We start from the raw sequence: 22,332 nt of genomic DNA on the forward strand, positions 1-22,332 counted from the left end.
TTGAAGTGTATATAGTTTTTTGTCCTTTTGTAAATATTAATAATTTCATATGATCACTTTTGTAACATTTAGCGTTGAGCTTTAAGCATCAAACTTACTTTTAAAATGATCTAATTAAAGTTAACACAGAATTTGTTCACATTTAAGCTAACAGGTGGTGCAGCCAACAGTCTGCTTTACATGGTTTATTTTCACATGGAGTTAGTTAATGGGAATGTCTCCAGACGTCCTCCTAAACAAATGAAGTCATTCGGTGAGCAGTAAACAGGCAGTCAATTTTTCAATGAGTATTTTTACAAACTACGTCACGCCCCCCCCCCCCCCCCCGATTATTTTTACCACAGCTCAGGGAAACAAAAGTGTTTCACAGAATTTTACTCGCTTGTAATATAAATATAGTAAAACACGACGGGAGAAAAAAAAAAAAAAACGTTTTAGAAACATTTATTTGAAAAATTTCTTAGGGTCCGGTTTAGTAACATGTTGCACTACTTCATGCTGACCAGCAGAGGGCAATGTTTCACTCTTCATAAAAAAATAAACTCGACGAGCGTCATCCGGGAGCATTTCACGGCCTAATCGTCTACTAATGGACGGTCGAATTGTTATTTTATACAATTGTGTGGGTCGCCCTTTTCTTTGTATGTCTGTGTAGTGTGTGTATGGACTAATTAGAGAGTTCAACAGTGGCTCCAGTCAAAAAACCTCATGGGGAGCCATCATGTTAACCCCAGTAAGAAGGTAAGCCACAGACACACCACCAAAAGATGCATATAGTATTAGTTCTTAAGTTAACGTCCATCTAAATAAGACGTTCTGCGGCCCGCAAACAAAATATTTTTGCACTTTTACGTCAGTAAGATGCTGTAATATTGGACAAGAGGATAACGAATATGCAAATGTATTATCTCTGTGTGTTGCTAACTGCTAAATGTATTAGCTTGTTTGTTAGCATTAGGCGAAGCAGACTTTTCCTGAAGCCAAGAAAGTTATGTTGTTTTAAAGTGTAATTCTCTGTTTTATGTCTCGTTTGGCTGGCATTTAACAGCTTGAAACCTCCTATCACTTTGTTTTTAACTGTTCACAAACTGTTTAATTGCCACTATAGCTATAGGGCTGTTTATATTTTTATTTGCTCTTGATTTTGCAATTTAAATCAGTATTTAATTCACTTTTAACAAGTGACCTTTTGCGTTTAATGTAAACACACCACAGATGCTTAACCCTAACCCTTTATTTTCCTAATGAAAATTGTTGATATTATGTTAGTATGAGTTCAATGTGCCCAAAATTCTGTGAACAACCAAAGAACACAATGTCCTCCCTATTGTTTTGCACACCACTGCGGTAAATGTTGCTTTATGTTTTGCACTCTCCTTTCGTGGAACACTGCAGGAGGTCGCTTTTGTGTGTGTGTGTTACTTTATTTGAGCAACAGGACAGGAAGTGGGCTCCGCAGAGGAAACTTGACCCCTTCCATACAAGCCCCCCTCCTCTCCCTAGTGGTACTTTACTTGTTTTCCTCCCTTTGTAACCTTCACCCCCGCCCCTCCATCTCTTCGTTTCCATTTTTCTTTCTTTCCAGCAGACTTGATCCCAAACTCTGCCATCATATACTTGCTTCTCACTTCCTGTAGAAATCAGTGTGATTCTTATTTGTGCTGCTCCAGAAACAATGACACGATTTTTGCTGCTTGCCTGTTCATTCAGGTGTTAAATCCTTTCCTGTAACCATTAATAGCATTTGTTCCATGCAGAGGATAAAGAATAGATATATGTCCGTAATACTGTTTGTTTGCTACACTACGTCCAATCGATTGTTAACAGGTTAAATAGCAGACTGAAATGCTAATGTGTTTCACATAGCCAATATGTAGAGCAGCACTAAACTGGAAAATCTGCCTTTTTCTATTAATTTCTACATTTAACATAGCTTTTTTTTTTTCTTGAAGCCTTCTCTGCCAAGTAAACCAGAGATTTATGTGGAATTCTTAGTCATGAATTGTCAAAACTTGTCACACACTAATAAATGAAGTAAAGCAGCTTTTGGGCAAACAGCAGTGTATTTCACCACAAAATACAGAGCCATAAGGCACCCAAAATTTAAAAAACCAAAAAAAATAAAGAAGGTCAAAAACGAGGGGGAACACATGTCTTCTCCATCATGTCTTCGTCCTGTTTTTTCATCCTTTTTCTTTCACTCCATGGTTTGTCCTTTTTGTCTCAGCATATATCAGTGCTGTGACGACATCTATTTACATGATTTCAAAATAAAAAACAAAACGCTGTGCCATGTGGGTTAGTTGTACATTTACAGTGCTGCTGTCTAGAGAGTTGGTACTTTTTTTTTTTTTGGGCACACATAAAGGAACAACAAATACAAGCGGAGGAAGACCAATCCGACGTGAATCATAATCATCGACTCTACCCTTGCTGCAAGTTCACTGACTGCGGGACACTTCACATAACGCAGCATATGACCACGAGGCCCACATGTTAGTTCATGTGGAGCTCCCCCGCTCCGCTCCTGACTTGATTTAGTGACTGTGTTGGCATTAGTCTTTAAGACGTCCAGAGCAACCAAACACTTTGAGCGCTTGTGTTGTTCAATTTGTAAAAGTAAGAAAGGGAAGTGCGTGGTCTGAAATGGGTTGGGTCACAGCTCCACAGGTTGTCCCTAGATGCACATTAGAGTGTCCGCTCAACTCGCTCACAGGGTCTCAATCCAGCACCGTTAGGGTTCCCGGGTTTCCTTTTCTCTCAAGAATCAAGAATGTTTGAGTGTACTGCAACATGATATCCGTGAGATTCTCCTGTAGGGATGGTTGTCCTTGACTGCGTGGAAGACGAAGCGGATATTTTCGGTGTCCACCGCCGTGGTGAAGTGGTGGAAGAGCGGCTTGCCTCGGTTTCTCCTTTTGCGGCTCTGAACGACGCACCAGGAACGCCTGCGGGAACAAGACGGCGCAACAGTGAGTGTGTCTCTTTTGATTGGACTGCGTTATCTGCTTGTTTACAAACACAGTGATGCATTGAGATGCAAGTTTTAAATGCACTTGAACTCCCGGGGGCCCTAAATATATAATATTTTTTGAGAGAGAAAGTTTGTTTTCTTATAAGGAAAAATATCACTCTAAAAGATCTCATAAAATTTGGAGGATTGAACAGTTTGCCAATATGGATGGGTTGAAAATTTTTTAGTAAGCAACGATGGCCCATCATGGTGGAGTGTCAGCACCTGCACATCCTCCAGCCGGCGCGGATCTCCCCTGAACTCCGGGAAGTTCTTGCGGATGTCGGCAGTCCGGATCTTGTCCACCAGTAGGTCGGTCTTGTTGAGGAAGAGGATGATGGAGACGTTGAGGAAGAGTTTGTTGTTGACGATGGTCTCAAAGATGTTCATGCTTTCCACAAGCCGGTTGGTGCGACGGTCCTCCATCAAGACCTGGAAATGACACGCACGTGATTCAGCTACGGACTAATTCAACATGACGCCACGATTGGAAAAGGGGAAGCCTTCCACGATGGCACATTGTCTTGTACGTTTCAAGATTGAAGATGAAACCGCCGGCCTGGTCTGTAGCCTTCAGAAATGGCGGTGGTCAACTTTACAGCAATCAAAAAATCAGTCATATGACCGCGCATTGGAAAAGGAGCCAGCGCCGAGGCAACAGTCGCGTTTGTTCAAGGCGAGCACAGAGAGAGCTTTGTCTCTTGTCCATTTTGTGGTTTTTGGAAAGGACACGCGGCTGGAGAAAGAAGCCACTGTCTGCCTCGTTTGTGACCTCGCCGTCCCGTACCTGATCGTACTCGGACGACGACACCATGAAGAGGATGGAGGTGATTCCGTCGAAGCACTGGAACCACTTTTGCCTCTGCGACCGCTGCCCGCCCACGTCCACCATCTTGAAGGGAATCTTCTTGATGACAAAGTCGTGCTCCACGATGCCCTTGGTGGCTTTGCGAGCGAAAAGAATGTCCTGCCGGCTTGGGATGTAGCTCTGAGGAGAAACAAGGACAACGGGATGACACCAAAACTAGATTTATTCATTTTACAGGCCAACTTTGGGTCGACGTGACTCACCAGCTGACCGATCCGTTCCAAGTTATCCAGGAAGTATTTGACCGACTCACTCTGCGGAAAAATGGAAGGGGGGCAAAAATGCACGAGTCGTAAAATGATACTTAGTCATCGGGAATTGATATTAATATTGCAATATACGTAGGTGAAAACATGGGAAGTGGACTTTAAAGAAGTCATTAAATTCAGTATTGAGGAGGGGAAAATGTTCATTATTTTTCTACATTCTTTAGTAAGTGCTGTTCAATACATTTGCATCCAATTTTTAGATCTATTCAAGGTCCAAAGGTCACATTCAGCCGTCTGATCAGTTTTTTTGTAGCCCACAAACCCGTGACAAATTTTTTCCATAATTTCAAAACTGGATGTAAAAATATTAATGATCAAATGCAAGGGCAATTGTTATTATCTTCTCATCGGACATTGAAAAGTTTGACCCATGAGCCCCAAGAAGCTCTCAGTCATAGCACGAGCTCTGAAAGTTACAATTTATCAAAGGAAAAGTCAGAGATTCCGAGAAAAACAAAAAAAACGTTTGAAGCACAAGTGCAGGGAATATGTCCAAATTAAGATTCGTTCAACCATAGTGAACTGAAGTGGCTCCACATAGATGAAAAGGTTCCCACGTGTTTGCGCCAACGTGATTAAAACCCATTCCTCCACGGATGTTGTCACACACTGCGGCTTTTTTTTTTTTCCACGACAAAAGACGAGAAGCGTGTGACACGCGGCGCAATTAACAAGCAGCTTGAAGGTCAAAAAACGGGAGCGCGCGTCAAAACATCTCCCGGTGTACATTGCGAAATGAGATAAGCCAAGTGGACGACTCGATAAGATGTCAGACGGGACCCTCTGACCCACTTTTTGTCAATCCGTGTTGTGTTGCAATTGCCGGCAAGATGAACCAAGAGAACAATTTGCGGCGACGAGGATCATTTTATTTTCTTTAAATAACTTCCATTCACACATAATCCATAAATGACAAAGGGAAAATAATACGATGTTGTCTACAATATCTGAACATCTAACTTTCGTTCTTAATCACACACACACACGCCCGCGCACACACGTGAAAGGAAACAGCTGTGTGTGTGTGAAGACGGTGACGAAAGAGACGGGGGAGGGAGGAAGCCCGACAATCGAGACAGTCACTCATCATAGCGCTTCTTCATCTTGCAAACTTCCTGTCTCAATGAAGGAACCGATTCATTCAAGTGACGTTTCAAAATAATCGGTGTCAGTGGCCCGCACATGTCGAGCATCAACCCAGAGGGGGTAGGACCCCCGTCACCCCGCTGCTGACCTGCAATGTCACACTAGAAGAAAACACACAAAGCCGTAAAGCTCCGATTGGCTAGGCAGGACATGGAGGGGAATTCCCGGACATGAAGGGATGTGCAAACCCACACAGACACACACACGCACTTTGACTTCCGTCAGCATTAATTGCACCATATCGTGGAGACACTAAAAGCAAAATATCTTTTTAAATCCAGTTTATAAGGTGTAATATGAAGCTTTTAATAGCATTTGCTGCAGAGTTTTAGATGGAAAGGAAAATAGTGTGTTTTTTGTGTGTGTGTGTGTGTGTGTGGTTGAGTAGAGCGAATGGAATGTCTCCATGGCACGTATGCAAAGATTAGTGGCTTTATTACGACAACCTCTACGGGTTCACTTTGTGTGTGTGTGTGTGTGCAGGTACACAAGTCATGTGACTGTGTGTGTGAGAGAAAGAGACTGGCCGTGCCACTATTGTTTGACGGAAAAGCTGCTTGACCCCAATGGTGACGTATTAACTCTCGAGTTGAACCGGGCCAACAAATGATAATACGACATCGCCATCTTTATTTTCTTCTTCGTTTTTGACGAATTGAGAGATTTATTTATTTTTTTTACTAGGAATGGGCAGATTAAGTAACAATGCTGATTTAAACCGTAGTGTGAAAGAGCCCGAGTGGACGAAACCAATACCTGCCCCTCAGATGCACCTTTTGTGTTTAATGCAAAATCGTTTTCACGCTCGATTCATCGATGGAGCCTTCCACGCGGATATCGTATCGGATGTCATCGACATTTGGATGAGAACTGATTCCTGTCTGACTTTCCCTCCTTTTCATGTTCTCCCCAAAAAATCAAAATTGTCCCACGCCGCATAAATCTTTTGGGGTTCTTGTACTGCGTGTTCTCTCCACACGTGTGTGTGTGTGAAGTACAGTCCGAATTTTGCCACATCCACTTTCCCAGCAGCCAAACCCATTCTGTCTTCCCATGTTTATTTCAAAGTTTGCCTTGTGTCGGCGGGACAGGATGCAGTGACACCGCAGCAGTAAACCATTGTGTGTGTGTGTGTGTGTGTGTACGTGTACAGTAGACGGCGGCCTTTGGACGTACATCTGTTGAAGGCTCTCGCACACTTACACAACGCTTCCCACAAAAAACTCATGTATTTGGAGTCCCAACAAGACTTGTGTCCCTATCCAAGCAGGGTGTTATCAGGGTGTGCCTGCGAGTAAACAAAATGCCTGCACGGGTTTGCCCCCCCCCCCTCCCCCAACCTCTCCCTTGCCTTCTTTCCTAAGTTCCCTTCTTTCTTCCCTCCCTCTCTGCGGCGTCTGCCTGTGGCTCGGGTCCAGCCGAGCCTGGGAAAAGCTGACCGAAAAAAGCCTCTGCGGGAGAGGAGCTAGAGAGAGAGGCAGGGTGGGGAGAGAGGGGGGGCGGGGGGGATTGTAACCCTTGGCGTACACTCATTACGACTTTAGAAATGGCTTGCAGACAGCATTGTGAATTCATTGTGTCAGGAAGCGGAGACAAACGACAAAGTTGAAAGCAGGCGAAAAACATGGACTGACGTGACACCCAACCACCCCCCCACCCCCCGCCGGATCAGATAACGTTTACAAATCTGGACGGTTCTCGCATTATTTTTTTTGCATGTCTCGCAAAGTGTATTATTGATCAAATTGGAAGAGGTAGCGCAGTCTGTGATTCCAAGAGACATTGTTAACTACTGGCCTAGCATGAATGTGGAACATAAGTGTTTTTGCTTTAAGTTGTCGTTATTTTAAAATGACCCCCGCCGGACAGGTCAGCGGCCAGCAGTGAGCAAAAAATAACCCTTAGCTCGTGGACAGATTTATCTAAAGAGGATGTGGCAATGGACCATCCTCACCCAGCTTCCCCCAGACTGGGATGTCCTTGAGCATGACACCGATTCCCAAAACAGTTCCTCGAGGCCGAGGAAAAAAAAAAAGTGTGCCAGACACAAATGTGCACCTCTTTGTGTGTAAACGCAGGAGATTAATTTCATAAATATGCAAAGATTCATAGCAAAGGTGATTAGAGCCAAACCGACGGTTAGCAAACAGTGCTAGCAGGCTTCGCTAGCCCACAGGCCAGCGTCAGGATCATCTGATAAGTCAGCGTCACACTTGAGGGAAAGTTAACAGTTTTTTTTAACACGGCCATTGATGGATATAGATGCCAAATATGTAATTAGGAGACTTGGCAGTGAATGAGTTTGCGTCTCCGACGGCTGAGAGGAGGCCATCTTGTTTTATTCACTTAGCAAATTCATTCACTCTGTTAACGCTTTTCTCTCTGGTCTAACAAGTTTAGAAAACGTTTAATTTCACTGTACAGGGACTTGACATTAGCTAGTTTCAAAAAAAAAAAAAAAAGCGCAGCTTTAGCATAGTGCCCATATCAGCGCCAGCCTCCAGATAAAGCTAGCCGGCGTGACATAAAGCTGTTGGCAAACGTCTCGCGCACGTTGGCGAGACGGAAGTGCCGCCTGACTCCAGATTGTTTTGTCACTGATAGTAAAAGCGTAAGAAGGTAGAAGGTCGAGCTTTTTCGACCGACTGCTTTGCTTCCGTGTCAGAAAAAGACCAACACGCGGGGAAATAAAAAGTGCAGCGGCAGCTAAAAGGGCCGGCCGTTGGAGCAGAAAGAACAATACGGTCTGTGATACTTCCATGAAACTCAACCTTTTGCTTGCCATGAAGCATCTGTCTGCTCCATCACGGAGGATTTGTTGGCACTGACATGACGTTATTTGCTGAGCAAAGTGCTTCTCCAGCTCTTCTACAACTCCCTTTTTTTTTTTCCACCAGAACATAAAACGGCAGTTTTAGGAGTCTCTTTTTTTTTTTTTTCTCCTCAGACATGAGAGGGTGGGAGACACTTGGAGAAATGATTATCTGACTGGAAAAAAAACAGACAGCTTTTAAGTACACCCTTGGTTCCTCTATTCTCTCCTTTGGTCAGTTGCTTCCAACTTTGTGTGGGGGGAGTTTGGGGAAGACCCTTTTCTGTTCCAGCACGGCTCAAATCAAGTTCTCCAAAGACGTTCTTGGATTAGTTTGATGGGTGCTGTGAAATTGATTGTGCTGATTGTCTCAACTCACCAGCTGGAACTCGGAGCGCCTGGCGTAAGCCTGCTGGATGCCGGCGTCGGGCCACAGCGCGCTGAGCGCCATCACGTACAGCTGGAACTCGCCGGGCTCGACGCCCACGGCGCCTGCTCGGCCCTCCCACGACATCACCAGCATGCCTTGCTTTTCGTTCTCGCAGCTTTGCCAGCTGATGCCAAGCTTGTCACGGGCGTCCACCAACACGCGCATTCCCTGCGGGGGACACAAAATCAGGACCAGAGGCGTAATCAATGAATCTATTCTCAAATGGAGTAACCCAAACACTGAAGCCTTCTGAGGATTTTTTTTTTTTTGGTGGGAGGTCTCCTCGGGATCAAACAAACCCCACAAACCCTTGGTGTGGTTGTCTTATCGTTAGCGAGCAACCTTTTAATGAACATCATTTGGGTGCTACACTGCCTTGTAATCAACAAAACAGTGTGTCTCTTGTTGCCACGGCGACTTTAATGGTCTATATATAATACAAGGGGAGCAGCCAAAGAGATAGTTGTGTCCAACGATCAGATGTTTATTTCGAGTCATGCTGAGTTTTGTTTGGAGTTAGCAATCGATGACAGTGAATATTTCATCAATTTATTTCATGTTTTTCAATCCCTCAAACAAGCCACTTAAAGGTGACTTCTGTGATTGTCGTTTTTATCTACTGATTCATGAATCCAGACGAAAACATGACCAAACAAAGACACGTTCGGAAATGGAGTCAGATTTATTTCCGAGATGCGGTTCGCAGGAATTCTCGTGTTGGCAATCTGACTGCGATGACCCTCGGTGACCTCTGTGACTAAGTAGTGTGTCTAAGATGGACAAAAACCTAAACAAACACAGACGCCCCGCAGCTGAACTGGTGTTTACCGCAAAGACAGCCGTGTCTAACACTTTGTATGACACACAGCAAGCAGAAACATTTAAAAAAAAAAAAAAAAAAAAAAAACATAACTATGAGTGAGCTTTGACTCACATCCCTTGTTCATCATGGAATGAAACTTGCGCCACATGTTTCGGATTTGTTCCTCAATGTTAAGCCATTTACTGTTTGACAAAAAAAAAAAAAAAAGATTTGCTTTGCGGTTTTGAAAGCTGTCGGTGGCAAAACATCCAAATGCAAAGCAACACATTCCAGTTATTTCACTCGTGTCAATGTTATTTGGTATTTTATTGGATGTTTTACATGGCGGGAGGAAAAGCAGCTTGTCAGCCTCACTGTGCTATTTTCTTTTTTTTTCTACCCGTCTCTCTTTTTTTGTTTTAATTGCCTGCTTTGCGGAGACGGACGGGGCCTCTATTTGCTTTGGATGTGTCTCTGTTTTCTATCTCTGACAGCAACGAGGTATTCCGCTGGCTCATAATCTCTCTTCAGGACCAGATAACATTCTAAAAATCTACTTCGGCATCAGGTTTCTTCTTGCCAAATGTATAAAGACTTTTTTTTGTTTTTTTTTAATGGCACTTAAATCTTTGTCAAATATACCAAATATGGAGTTTGGTTTATTTCCAAAAGGTTGTGTTTCACAAGTCTAGACACAGCTTGACACATTTTGAAACTGACATTAGCTGTAAAAAATAATGCAGGATGTCTGCTGGACAGGAAACGGCATCTTTTTTTGTTAACGCAATATCCAGCAAAAGAAGAACTGAAAGTGAAAGGTTTCATCTCAAGGTTAACCAGATGTCTGGATAAATTTTCACGCTTGAGATTGAACGGCCGAAGGAAAAAGCTAAACTGTAGCTACTATACTTGTCGTCTTCAACGATACAAAAACAAATTTACGTCCCTCGTGTTCCGACCACGAGATGCCGTTTCGATGAGCTCACCGACGGTAAACCCTGATCTGGTTTTTAATGGTCAAAGCGTAAAACAAAAGAAATGTCAACTATTTCCAACCTTCGTGACTTCTGCTATGACATCGATTAGTGATCGACTCAAGCGCATTCGGAACTGTGTACAAATAAGTTACGTCCTAGACCAGGGAAGGTTTGGAGTAGCATTGTGTTGGTTTTTTGGTCTAACTGGAGCCTTTCTTTTCCCAGTGTGGGCTGAGCGGATGTTCTCATCCCTCAGGAATAGTCTGGTATTGTTAGCTAGTGAAGGAGGCCCGACTATGGCAGCAAACAAAAGGACATTTACACACATGGACACACACACATGGACGCACACGGGATAAAAATATGCATTGTGTCAACAAACCACTCTACAGTGGGAGGATGATGTCAGTTGTCGGACAAACAATTATTCTAGTCAACTTACTAGGATTTTTATAGATAGGCTAAATCATCGGTGTCAAACTCAAGGCCCGGGGGCCAAATACGGCCCGCCGCATCATTTGATGTGGCCCGCGAAGACAAATTGTGCATCAAATTCGTGTGTCATGACTAGAATTGCAAATTCTTCACTTTTAAAATCTTTTTTTTTTTTAATATTTGACCAGTTACTCGTCTGATTTGAAAACGAGTTATTTATCTGTTTGTTTTGTAGCTTTTACTTTATATAATATGAGGTGCTCATACATTTATTTGGGTTGACAGCCCTCCGAAAGAAGCTATGACTACAAGGGGCCCGCGAAAAAAAAAAAGTTTGACACCCCTGGGCTAAATGAATATATTGATCTTATAAATAAGGGTCTATAAAGCTTTTCTTAAATCTACTTTGTGCAAAAGAGCTGTGATTGTCATATATTGAGTTGAATACAGTAGTTTACATTTCCATTCCATTGAAGTGACTTACCTTCAGTATATTTTCATAAATAGTGTCCCTGAAGTCCAGCAGTGCTTTCTTGTCAAACTCTTGTCCGTTAATGATGCGCATCTGCTTGAGAAAAGTCGACTTTCCGCTCTCTCCGGCGCCGAGCAGCAGGATCTTCACCAGCCGCCTCACGGCTCTTCTCTCCCGTGCGAGCATGGCGTCGATCTCCCGGCTTCTCCGACGAGCCTCCCGCTCCTGCGCGGCGTCCCTTCCCCGGCTGCTCTGCTTGCTGCCCGCGTCTCGGCTCGCCTCAGCCGGCAGCAGACAGCGGCTGAGGGTGCGGACCACTCCCGACATAATTTGCTTCAATAAATCCTCAGCGGACAAATGTTCATTATAAGCCCCCCCCGGTTCCCCTTGTTTGGCCTACATTTAATTAAAACTGTCTTTTAGGGTTGAGATCATGTCTAATTTCAACAGTCAAAGCGAGCGAGCGAGTAACGTTGACGTCTGTTCGGTCACCAACAGACGGGACGAGTCTTGGTTGGAGCACGCCATGTAAACTCAAAGAAAAATGCAACGCGCTTGAATAAAAAAAGTTTTAATCTCTACAAAATATCCAGTTAAATCCACTTCGTGTCCTCCAAAGTCAAATAACAAGGCAGGTTGTAACGTCCAAGGCGCGTCCAAACTTTCCACAACACCGCAGCCGAACAGCGGTGGTGAACTTGGGCAGCGGCCGGGATGGGAGGGGAGGGGAGGGGGCGGTGGTGGGACGGCCCAAGCGGAGGTCAGTGTTACCACAAGAGGGCGCCCGCACTCATCTATACAGCTCGTAGACAATATCAATATACAGTAGCGTACTAGGCATAAGTGTTCCTTAAAAACCAAGACACTTTATTCCTCCAATAATACCTGCAGCACTGATCGGTCTTGGTACTACGACATACAATTATAGCTGGAGAAAGTATGCTGTGCACCACATACTAAAAGGAAATAAGAACAAAGACACACACACACACTTAGGCATCGACTCCACGTTTCAGTTAGCCTGCGCTTTGTCACGTTGTCCTGTCAAACGGTGCAAGTACGTACATTAAGTACACACACTTGCGTGAAAAGCCAGGCTTGCGCAGGTGCTTCAAAGACTTACAGTTGAATAAGTCAGCCATTTTGTTTTAGGTAACCGGCAATGGCATTTTGTAGCAGCACTAAAAAATACAATTTTTTTCCCCCCACACAAGCCATAAAAAACAATCAGGCTTGAAAATCAGAGGGAAGAACAAAATCGTATTGAATCCGCACTCCAATATTGTTCCAATAAAATCTTTGTTTTATTTTTATTTTTGCAGGATTTGCTTCCGAATGATGGCCTGGACATTGCTCACACAATTGTGTCCAAATGATTTCGGGCTCAAGATGTCCACATCTCACGAAAGAAAAACAAGCCATGCCGCCAATGGTACACAACTGAGGCTCAGAGGTATTTCAGTGATGCTCCATTCCATTCGTGCGTGTGTGTGTGTGTGTGTGTGTGTGTGTGTGTGTGTGTGTGTGTGTGTGTGTGTGTGTGTGTGTGTGTGTGTGTGTGTGTGTGTGTGTGCGCGTGTGTGTGTGTGCGTGTGTGCGCGTGTGGGCGTGTGCGCGTGTGGGCGTGTGCGTGCGTGCGTGCGTGCATGTCCACAATCGTGGTCATTGTGATTTTTCGAGTCATTTAATTAGGTTGGATGTCTTTTTGTTAGCATCGATTTCTCCTACCAAATATAAATATTAGATGGATTATGGATTATTTAAGTTTACCGAAACAATATCACTATCACTTTCAGCACAATACATACAAATTGTTTGTTTCCATGTATGTTAATTACTCTTGTCAATGTTTTCATTCTGAAAACGTGGTATTTGGTCTGTATGCATTTACTCCAAATATTAGCGAGAGGGAGCTGCAATAATTAGTAAGGCTTTCATTAAAGCAAAGACATTTTCTCCGAATTTCCTTTAGCCTTTCCATGTGATTTTTCTTTTCATTTTTTTAACTTTATGAAGCATGTACTTTTGGCGAAGAGAAAAAGACTCTTTGGTGGATGCAGCAAGTTTGTTCAACACTCAGCTTACGCAATGATCAATCAATCATATTGTGTGTGTCATTAAAGCCCTAAATGTAGCCGCCGTTTGCGAATGAGCTCATTCAAAACAAAGATTGATGACTTTATTGAATATAGGGAAAAGAGAACAATCGAGCAGCATTGAGTTCAAGCAATCCAAGGAAAAGCAAATCTAACTCCATGAGCTTAATCAATGACTAAATGCGCCAAAACTTACCAACTAAATGCGCCTACAGTGGCAAATGTAAGCTTAATCAACGACTAAATGCGCCTATGGTGGCAATTCAATGGCAAAATGTACAGTGGCAAATCAATGGTAGTAGAACGCATGCAGAGACCAATCAATGGCTGGTGGGCTGGCTAGCCGGCCGGCCGGCGCTGGCTTTTTCTGCCTCCACCTTCAGCTTGCTGCTGTCTTCTAGGCGGCCAGCTGAAGCAGCAGATGCACCAGGGTGACCGTCACCAGCAGAGCAGGTGAGTAGGACAGGCCGCCGCCGTTGCCCTTGTCCAAATTGACTTGGTCAGTGCCACTGTTACTGCTGCCGCCGCCGCCGCTGTTGTCCTTGCCGTTCTCAGTTGACTCCTTTTTGGTGTCGCTCTCACTGGTTCCTTTCGTATCTGAATGGGAGAATGGCAATTGGAAAAGGTCAGCTGGCAACGTTTGAACTTGCCGCACACTTTTGCGCGCAGTACTGCGAGTGCGGTTTGTAAAACAAAAAGTGCTGCTGAATGGGCTAGCTTATTGGTTGGTTTCCACTGCCAATGAAATGCAAAATGTTTCCGGATCAATCAAAGCTTTTCGGCCAGTGAGTGGATTGTCCTGCAACATCAAACTCACCCGGAATGCGGACAGCGAAGGACACAGTGTTGCCGCCGTAGGTGGCCTTGTAGGTTCCCGCGTCGGCTGGTGCCAGGGACGGGAATTTCAGACCTTCATCCTTGGTTCCTAGTTTCTGGCTGCTGGCGGGGACCACGCCTTCCTCTTTCGTCCAGACGACTTTAGAACCACTAACTGCGTCTGAGATTCTCAATTTGAGGGCTTCGTTCAGCTTGCCCTGGCACTGCACGGTTCCCGTGGCGCCAAAGCAGTCGGCCACTGCCAGCACAAGAAAAGCAGATGTACATTCTGGTAACACGGGATGGATTGTGAGTGTACATTTAGCAAAATGTTTGGTAATCATTTGGCTAAGGTGCTGTCATGTGCACCTTCTTGTTTTCCTGACTTGCTCTTTTGTGGCTTGCCAGGAGAATCCAAGCCTGCAAATGTGTGCGCGCGTGCGTTGATTGTGCCTACGTCAATATATGGTGCGCAAAAAGCTTTCGCGTGGCGAGCGAGCGGCTTTCCTGCAACATCAAACCTTGGACAGAAAACTTTTCTTCTGAGCCGGTAGGGCCGCCCGTGAACTCTTTCTCGTCGGCGTCGTCCAGGTTCTTGATCATCAGGGTAGCCTCGTTGACTGGACCGTACTTGTCACCACTGATCGCAATCGTGTCCGTGCCCTTCTTCCAGGAGAGTGAGGTGCCACTTCCGTCGTCTGACAGCCCCAATTTGATGCTGCCACCCGGCTTGCCCTGGCACAGGCCGGCTGGTTCGGAGGTTTTGCCACCCAAGCAGTCCACCACTGCCAGCACAAGAAAAGCAGAATCACTCACTCTGGTCTGTGCGCAAAGTACATTGGAGCAAAGACTGTGGCGCTAAGTGGACCCTTTGAAAAGGACGCAGAGATGTTTTGCTATTTTGGTCAAATTTTGGACATTTTTCTCCAACTTTTCTCCTGAGCATAAGAGAGTTTCCCTGTGTGGAGTGTGTGCGTGTTGTCCCTGTGGGCGTGCCTTTTCCCCCCACATTCCTAAAACATGCGAAGGAAACGGTGCACAAGAAGCTTTCGTGCGGCCAGCGGCTGTCCTGCAACATCTAACCTTGGACATTGAACTTTTGCTCTGGTGTGCTTTTTTGGGCTTTGTACTCTCCCTCGTCGTCGTCTGCCAGGTTCAGGATCTCCAGATTGATATTCTTGTCACCAGTAATCGTGTACTTGATGCCAGGCTCAAGTTTGGAATCCTTATGCCACTCGACATCCTCATTAGGAGCTGTGCCTGTGACTTTCAATGTGACCGCTCCGCCCTTCTTGCCCCTGCACTGCACAATTGTGTTGCCATCAACGTTGCCGTTGCATACTGGTGTCGTGTCCGCCAGCACTAGAAAAGCAGAAGAGGGCAAAGTATCACCCACTCTGGTCTGGTCTGTGTGCAAAGTACACATTTGAGGAAAGCATGTTAGACGCTATTTGCCATGTTCATTTCTGAATATTCATTTTGCCATTGTCAATTGTTGTCTTTGTTATTTACGTTACACCACTGGATCCAAATTGTAATCCGCCATGCGTAAGGCCAAATTGAATGTGTCTGTCTTGTCTTCTTTTCTATGAGTGGTTTGAAATGTTGTTTCAAACAAAAACAAAGGGAACATATTTCGATGATCTCTACTCCTCCCCACCGAGTTCTGTTTGTAAAAGCAAAATGTGATTCCCTTGCTTTCTGAATGAATTATTTTTTACTCTATACCATGAGTGGTTGTCAATGTTTGTTTTTAACGAAAAACGTCATGTTCTGTGTGAAAATGCAAAATGTGATTATTAGCCTTTTTGTGGCTAGAGTGGTTAGTGGTTTTGTGGTTAGAAATGTTTTGTTTTGAATAGGTTGTCTTTGAAACCAAATTAACTTTTGGATTAAAGGGAGAAAAAAAAACGTGTGCTGTTTGAACGCAAACTGATTCCTTTTTTTGTTCCAAAAAAATCTCAATTTATTCTCTATAGTGTAAACCGTTTGCAACGAGTGCTTTTAAATGTATTCTTTGAAATAGGGGTTCTTTGAAACCAAGGTAACATTTTGATTATCTATATTTAAAACGCAATGTTCAGTTTGAACATGCAAAATGTGATTCCCTTTATTTGTTAAAAAAAATCTGAATTTATTCTTTAAAGATGATAGCATTTGCAATGAGAAAGTTTCCACGTTTGGAATGTTTTTTTTAAAAAAGGCTTTCTTTAAAACCATGTCTTTTAATTGTTTGAAAAAAGGTCCGAATTTATTCCTAACAGTGTATATCGTTTGCAATGATAGTTTCCAGGAGTGGTTTGAAATGTTTTTGTTTTTTTAAAATAGGCTTTCTTTGAAATCAAGAGAACACATTATAATGATCTATAACGCCATGTTTGGTTGGAAAATTTATAATGTGAATCCCTTTAACTGTTTAAAACAAAAATCGGAATTCTTTCTTAATGGTTTGCAATGAAAGTTTCCATGGGTGGTTTTGAATTATTTTTTTTAAATATAGGCTTTCTTTGAAATCAAGGGAACATGTTATCTAGATTCAAAAACGCCATATTCTGTTTGAAAATGAAAAATGTATTTCAATTTGTTTACAAAAATCCGAATTTATTCTTTATAGTGTATAAGTAAAGTGATGTGGCAGAGAAAAAGCAAGGCGCGCGCGCGCGCACACACAACAAAAGCGTCGTCTCCTAAGTCCAGTTTTATTCATGCGCCTAAAAGCTTGCGCAAAATGGTTAGCAACATAGTCATTGAATTCAACGGCCTTACCTTGCCCAAATGGCTCGCTGCACACGAGCACCAAGCACAGCAGCTTGGAGAAGTTCATCTTCTTTCGGGGATGACTAGGAAGGGAGGAAGCGTTCGGACCTGCTGGTGCTGTAGTCGCGTGGAGAGATGCGAGTAGGCGAATCCACTGAACTAAACGAGCCGAAAGAACGCAGCGAGCGAGCTTCCTATAAAGCGCTCAATCGCCGTCATCTTCAATGGCACTTCGAAAGTTTGCACATTTGTTGCTCGTTCATTGGCTGCATTTGGGAACTTTATGACGAGTGCGTGCGTGCGTGCGTGATACACGGACGCAAAAGCGGCCGCGTAACCTTACATAACCCCCTTTGTCTTACGCCATACAGCTGCCTTCCAGTCTCCTTTAAGTCTTTACGGAATGTCATAACTGTTGCGGTTCCGAGTCACGACGAGCGGCACTTTTTGTCCTTCCAGAAGTCTTTTCGATTCTTTTCCAACTCCACTGAGCAGATACACAGCCGTCTTCTCGACATTCGAGTGCCCCTTATCCCGGTGGTGCCTTTAGTGGCAGTAGTAGAAATCGTCGCGACCAAAAAGACATCCAACCTAATTAAGAAATAACTAAAAAAAAAAAAAAAAAATCACAATGACAACGATTGTGGACACACACAAAGACCATAAAAGAATGGAACGTCACTGAAATAGCCTTTATGGGTTCACTTGCGTACCATTGGTGGCATGGCTTGTTTTTCTTTCGTGAGATGTGGACATCTTAAGCCCGAAATCGTTTGGACACGATCGTGTAAGCAATGCACAGGCCATCATTCGGAAACAAATCCTGCAGAAAAAAAAAAAGATTTTATTGTAACAATATTGGAGTGGGGATTCAATACGATTTTGTTCTTCCCACTGATTTTCAAGCATGATTGTTGTTGACTAAGAGCAGGCTAACTAAAATGTGGAGTTGAGGGGGGGGGCTGAGAATGGGGTGCTTGGTGAGGTCATCACTGCAAATGAAGAGGCGTTCACGGCACTCCTTTATTTATGCCACTTCTGGTGCATAATGACGCTCCCTTGTCCATCGTCACAAGGCAAGAGGTTTTCCCTGCATGCTTTGTTGACTTTCAAGTAATTATATCAATGAATGTTTGAATGTTTTTTTTTTTCATTAAACGTGCATTCCAAAATACAGTACGTGACAAGAATGTATTTCATTACGGTTGAAGCCAAACAGTAACCATTATACAATACCAAACGAAAAACAAAAAAGATCATGAAACTGCAACCAATATAGAATTAGAAATAAAACATGCTAGAGCTTTTCACGTAACATGCAACTGCCAGTTACACCGAAAATACAATTGGTTTTATAAATCCAAGGGTCTTCAAAAGGGAAACAAACTCTTCATGAAAATAGAGGAAATTTGGTTTCAAGTTCCAAACTTTATAATTGTGATGAAACTTTTCACTTTAAAAACTTAGAGAAATGAATGTTATTTTTTTAAATTAAAGGTCCGTATCAAAAATTCATTACATGACAAATATGGCTTCGACCATCATGAAATAGACACCGTAACCATTATGCAATAGCAAATAAAAAGCAATTGAAGAAAAGATCATAAAATACAATCAAAATAGAATTAAAATAAAATTAGCTAGAGCTTTTCACGTAACGTGCAACTAACTGCCAGTTACCACGACAAGATGAATACAATTTGTGTTTTATAAATCTAAGGGTCTTCAAAAAGGAAACAAACTCGTCAAGAAATTTCGTTCATATTCAAAACTTGTTGCGGGTGACGTCATGCCTCCCGCAACCCCTCCACAGTGCAAATGCACCCACCCCGCGATCGACTTGATTGGCCTGAGCTACCAGCAACAGTTCAAAACCATAAATCACTCAGCTTTTTTATCTATCTATCTATCTATCTATCTATCTATCTATCTATCTATCTATCTATCTATCTATCTATCTATCTATCTATCTATCTATCTATCCATCTATCCATCTATCCATCTATCCATCTATCCATCCATCCATCCATCCATCCATCCACCCACCCACCCATCCATCTAACACGCTAGCTCGCGAGTTCCCTCCACCAATTGTCAGAACCCTGTTTTTTCTCTTAAACTTAAGAAAGGGTATAAAAATGAGTGGGGCAGCTGGCCATAGTAAGAAGTATCACTTTCATAGGGAATGGGAGTAGGACTTTTTTCACGATGATATATATATAGGGGTGTAACGATTCATCGATACACATCGATTAATCGATATAATGCTCTACGATTTATTGGCATCGATGCTAAACGTAAACATCGTGTTTGACCTCGGACATTAGACGCGACTTTATTTTGAAATCCAGTTCATTGCTTGCTTCCTCTTTCCGGGAGCAGTACGCGGCGTGCTGTGTTGTGAGCAGAGCAGGCACGTGAAAGGGGAGCCGACAACTGCGCGGCTCCTGGGCTGGTGCTATGGCTAGTGTCCAAGAAGACGAGGAAATTCGCTCCCCTTTGGGCTTCAAATCATTCGTTTGGAAGCACTTTGGTTTCCAAAGAAAAGATGGCTCAACGGACAATTAAAATTATTGTAAATAAATAGTTCAGTAATGCACTTTAAAGTTAATGGTATTACAAAAAAAGAAAGAATATTCATTTTTCTTTACTTATATGAGAAAAAATATAGGAATTCGATAAAGTTCAGTGTTAAAATAAGCACTTTGTATACTACAATACTCTTGTAATTTCCTAAATAAAGAGTTTGCAGTACCTTGTTGATTTTGCGATTGAATTGTTATAAATCAGGATATTGTTCTATATTTTTTATTTAAAAAATAAAAATAAAAATATCGATCGTGGAGCACTATATCGTGATGTATCGTGAATGAATCACAGCAGGCTTTAAGATATCGGCAATAATCGTATCGTGGTCCTTTGTATCGATATATCGTATCGTGACAAAACCCGCGATTTACACCCCTAATATATATATATATATATATATATATATATGTATTTCTCCATCATTTATTTATTTGTTGGATATTTGAGGTTTTTTTATCCGGATATTTTGTAAGATTTTTTCTTTCCAAATTCATTTCAATAAGAGTCAATTATACTTTTAATTTTGTTGCTATTTGCCATTACCCTATTGTCCATGAATGTATTAAATGATTAATTTATTGTTTTTTTTGACGCATTTAACTTTTAAGGGGCATACAATAAGTTAGGAAACAATGCTGAGTTGTACTTTATTATATTATTTCAAATGTGCTTTTCTTTTTTTATGTAAATCACATGAAGTCATGTAGAATAGAATACAATGTCTTTGTAAAGGTCTCACGGAGTCCCTTTTGACAGAAATGCAAAATAGGCTGTTCTTGAATCCTGGACAAGGACACAAGCGTCGTATCGAAGGTATTCATATTGATTATTTTGCCAGTGTGTCATTCAAGGAAATGAAGGTGCTCCCAATAACACTGACTTCTTTTAATTATCATTCAGCTGATGGCATACCTTTGAAATATAGTACTTGATTAATTTCAGCTATCACAGATTTTATTGTGATTATTTATACCTCAGTGTTTCCCTCTCAATGACATGGCTAAACATTTTCTCCAAAAAAAGATGTAATGCTGAAAGATTTCTTTAAAAAAAAAAAGTCATGCTGGAAAAAAAAGCACAAAAAAATGACAAGATAAAAGCACAATGAAACAACCTTGCCATAATGTGAAGGCCCGAATTTAATTGAGAGTTGGAACTACATAAATGTGAAAAGACACCCTTGCTGTATTGTCCCCCACCTAGGCCTTCAACAAAATCTGCGATTAAATGTAAAATTGCCTCGCAAGCAAAAGGTCACTGTAGTTATTTTTTATGAGCGTGGGACAAATGCTTCTGATGTTTACGTGCAATGTGTCCTCAGTCAAGGTCCGTGTGATTTTGTGTGCAAAGTTTTTTCATTGTCAAACGTCTTTGCTTCCACTTTACAAGTGTCTTGACACATTGTTTACTTGTACAACAGACTGTGACCAGGACTGGGCATCTATTCGTTTTATTAGGGAAGGAGGGCTTTTTATTTCTATAAATAGTTATAATAATAGCAGTCAATGTGATATACTCAAACAGTGGTTCACCAATATTATCAAGACTGAAATTGTAAAAACAAAGGAACAAACAATAAATATGGCTATGTCAAGACATGGGTGTTATTCCACTTAATGCCACAGAGGACGCTGTTGGCTAAGATTTTAAAAGTTGAAGGCACCTTCCCTTCTGACTCTTCTAAAATTCTTGGAAGGCACAATCGGATCACTAATTGACCAGGATGAGTGGAGACCCAAAGAACACCACGTTCTGTACACACCCAAACGACAGCGTTGCCTCTTCTGAGGCGCAGTATGAATCAAACTGAACTCCAAAGTAATATCGCCCAAATCTCGTCACCCTCTCCCTCTTTGTGTAATTAGTCTAAAAGCATTCTCATCAGGCATGCGACAACACACACGCAACTTTGGCTCTTCCTGCCTCGGCTGTGTTGCCGCGTGTTTGCATGACTCATTTATATGCTAATGAACGTAGAAGGCCTTGTCAAGTAGTGAGAAGGTTTGTGTCAGAGTAGAAGAAGAAGAGAAGCGAGAAGAGACGTCGCAGATAAGACAGGAGAACCTTAAAGACATGCCTTGGATTTCTTTCCTTCAAAAAAGTCATCACAACGCATTTTACGGCTTGGTGTGAACTATGTTTATCCCACTCGACCTCCTCCTGCACCTTTTCTGTGCTGCGAGTGGGATGAAATATTGTTATTGTCTGGATGCTGTCTGACTGGAGGTATTCCAATACCAAACAGACCCCCCCCCCCCTCCATCCTCCACCGTACCCGACTAAAATGCCAAAGTGGCTTGAGTGACAGGCCCGCACTCCACTCAGCACCACGTGCCTCTACCTGTTTGCTGCCTCCACTGAGAGACATCAGACGGATGAGAGCCAGCGGGTGACTGGAAGCAGATAGCTTTCATGTCCCTAACCTTTATTTGTTTTTTGTTTTTTTCACATAGTGGCTTTGACAATTTCAAAATAGAAATTGGACTCTTTGGTAATTCATATGACAGTCATCTAAATGAAGTAAAAAGGCATTTGGGATTCATAGGCTAGGCTAGGCTAAACTAAGCTAGGCTAGAACAAAACAGCTTCCATTTTGTTGAAAATTACCGTACTTTCCTGACTATAAGGCACACCTAAATACCTAAAATTTTCTCAAAAGCCGACAGTGCGCCTTATAGTCCGGTGCGCCTTATATATGGACCAAATTCCTAAATTTAAACTAAGTGGCCCGCTGAAGACTATGAATCATGAATCAAAAAGACTATGGATCATTATTTTGTGATTATAAAGCAATTTGTCGCGCCTGAAGTTGAACTAAAAAAGATAAAATGGAGAATGATTTGATTTGGA

General features: G+C 42.6%; 2 protein-coding genes across 2 annotated transcripts in view; both read right to left on the reverse strand.

Annotated features, from left to right (window-relative positions):
* Positions 1-2,044: 2,044 nt before the first annotated feature.
* Positions 2,045-11,953, reverse strand: gna12a (guanine nucleotide binding protein (G protein) alpha 12a). Its single transcript, XM_037263114.1, is given in 9 exon segments — positions 2,045-2,822; positions 2,825-2,933; positions 2,935-2,948; positions 3,239-3,445; positions 3,801-4,001; positions 4,085-4,135; positions 8,488-8,706; positions 11,237-11,557; positions 11,615-11,953. Coding segments are annotated over 8 exon segments (1,218 nt in total). The 5' UTR covers positions 11,552-11,557; positions 11,615-11,953; the 3' UTR covers positions 2,045-2,720.
* Positions 11,954-13,717: 1,764 nt separating this feature from the next.
* The window catches only part of LOC119121608, a 408,423-nt gene continuing 399,808 nt past the window's right edge, over positions 13,718-22,332 (reverse strand). The window contains exons 3-5 of the mRNA XM_037249399.1: positions 14,658-14,921; positions 14,138-14,395; positions 13,718-13,917 (exon numbers count right to left, since the gene is read on the reverse strand). Of these exons, the coding sequence (XP_037105294.1) occupies positions 13,718-13,917; positions 14,138-14,395; positions 14,658-14,921 (722 nt within the window). The remainder of the gene's footprint in view (positions 13,918-14,137; positions 14,396-14,657; positions 14,922-22,332) is intronic.

The sequence above is a fragment of the Syngnathus acus genome, chromosome 1 (genome assembly GCF_901709675.1).
Source record: "Syngnathus acus chromosome 1, fSynAcu1.2, whole genome shotgun sequence".
Lineage (NCBI taxonomy): Eukaryota > Metazoa > Chordata > Actinopteri > Syngnathiformes > Syngnathidae > Syngnathus > Syngnathus acus.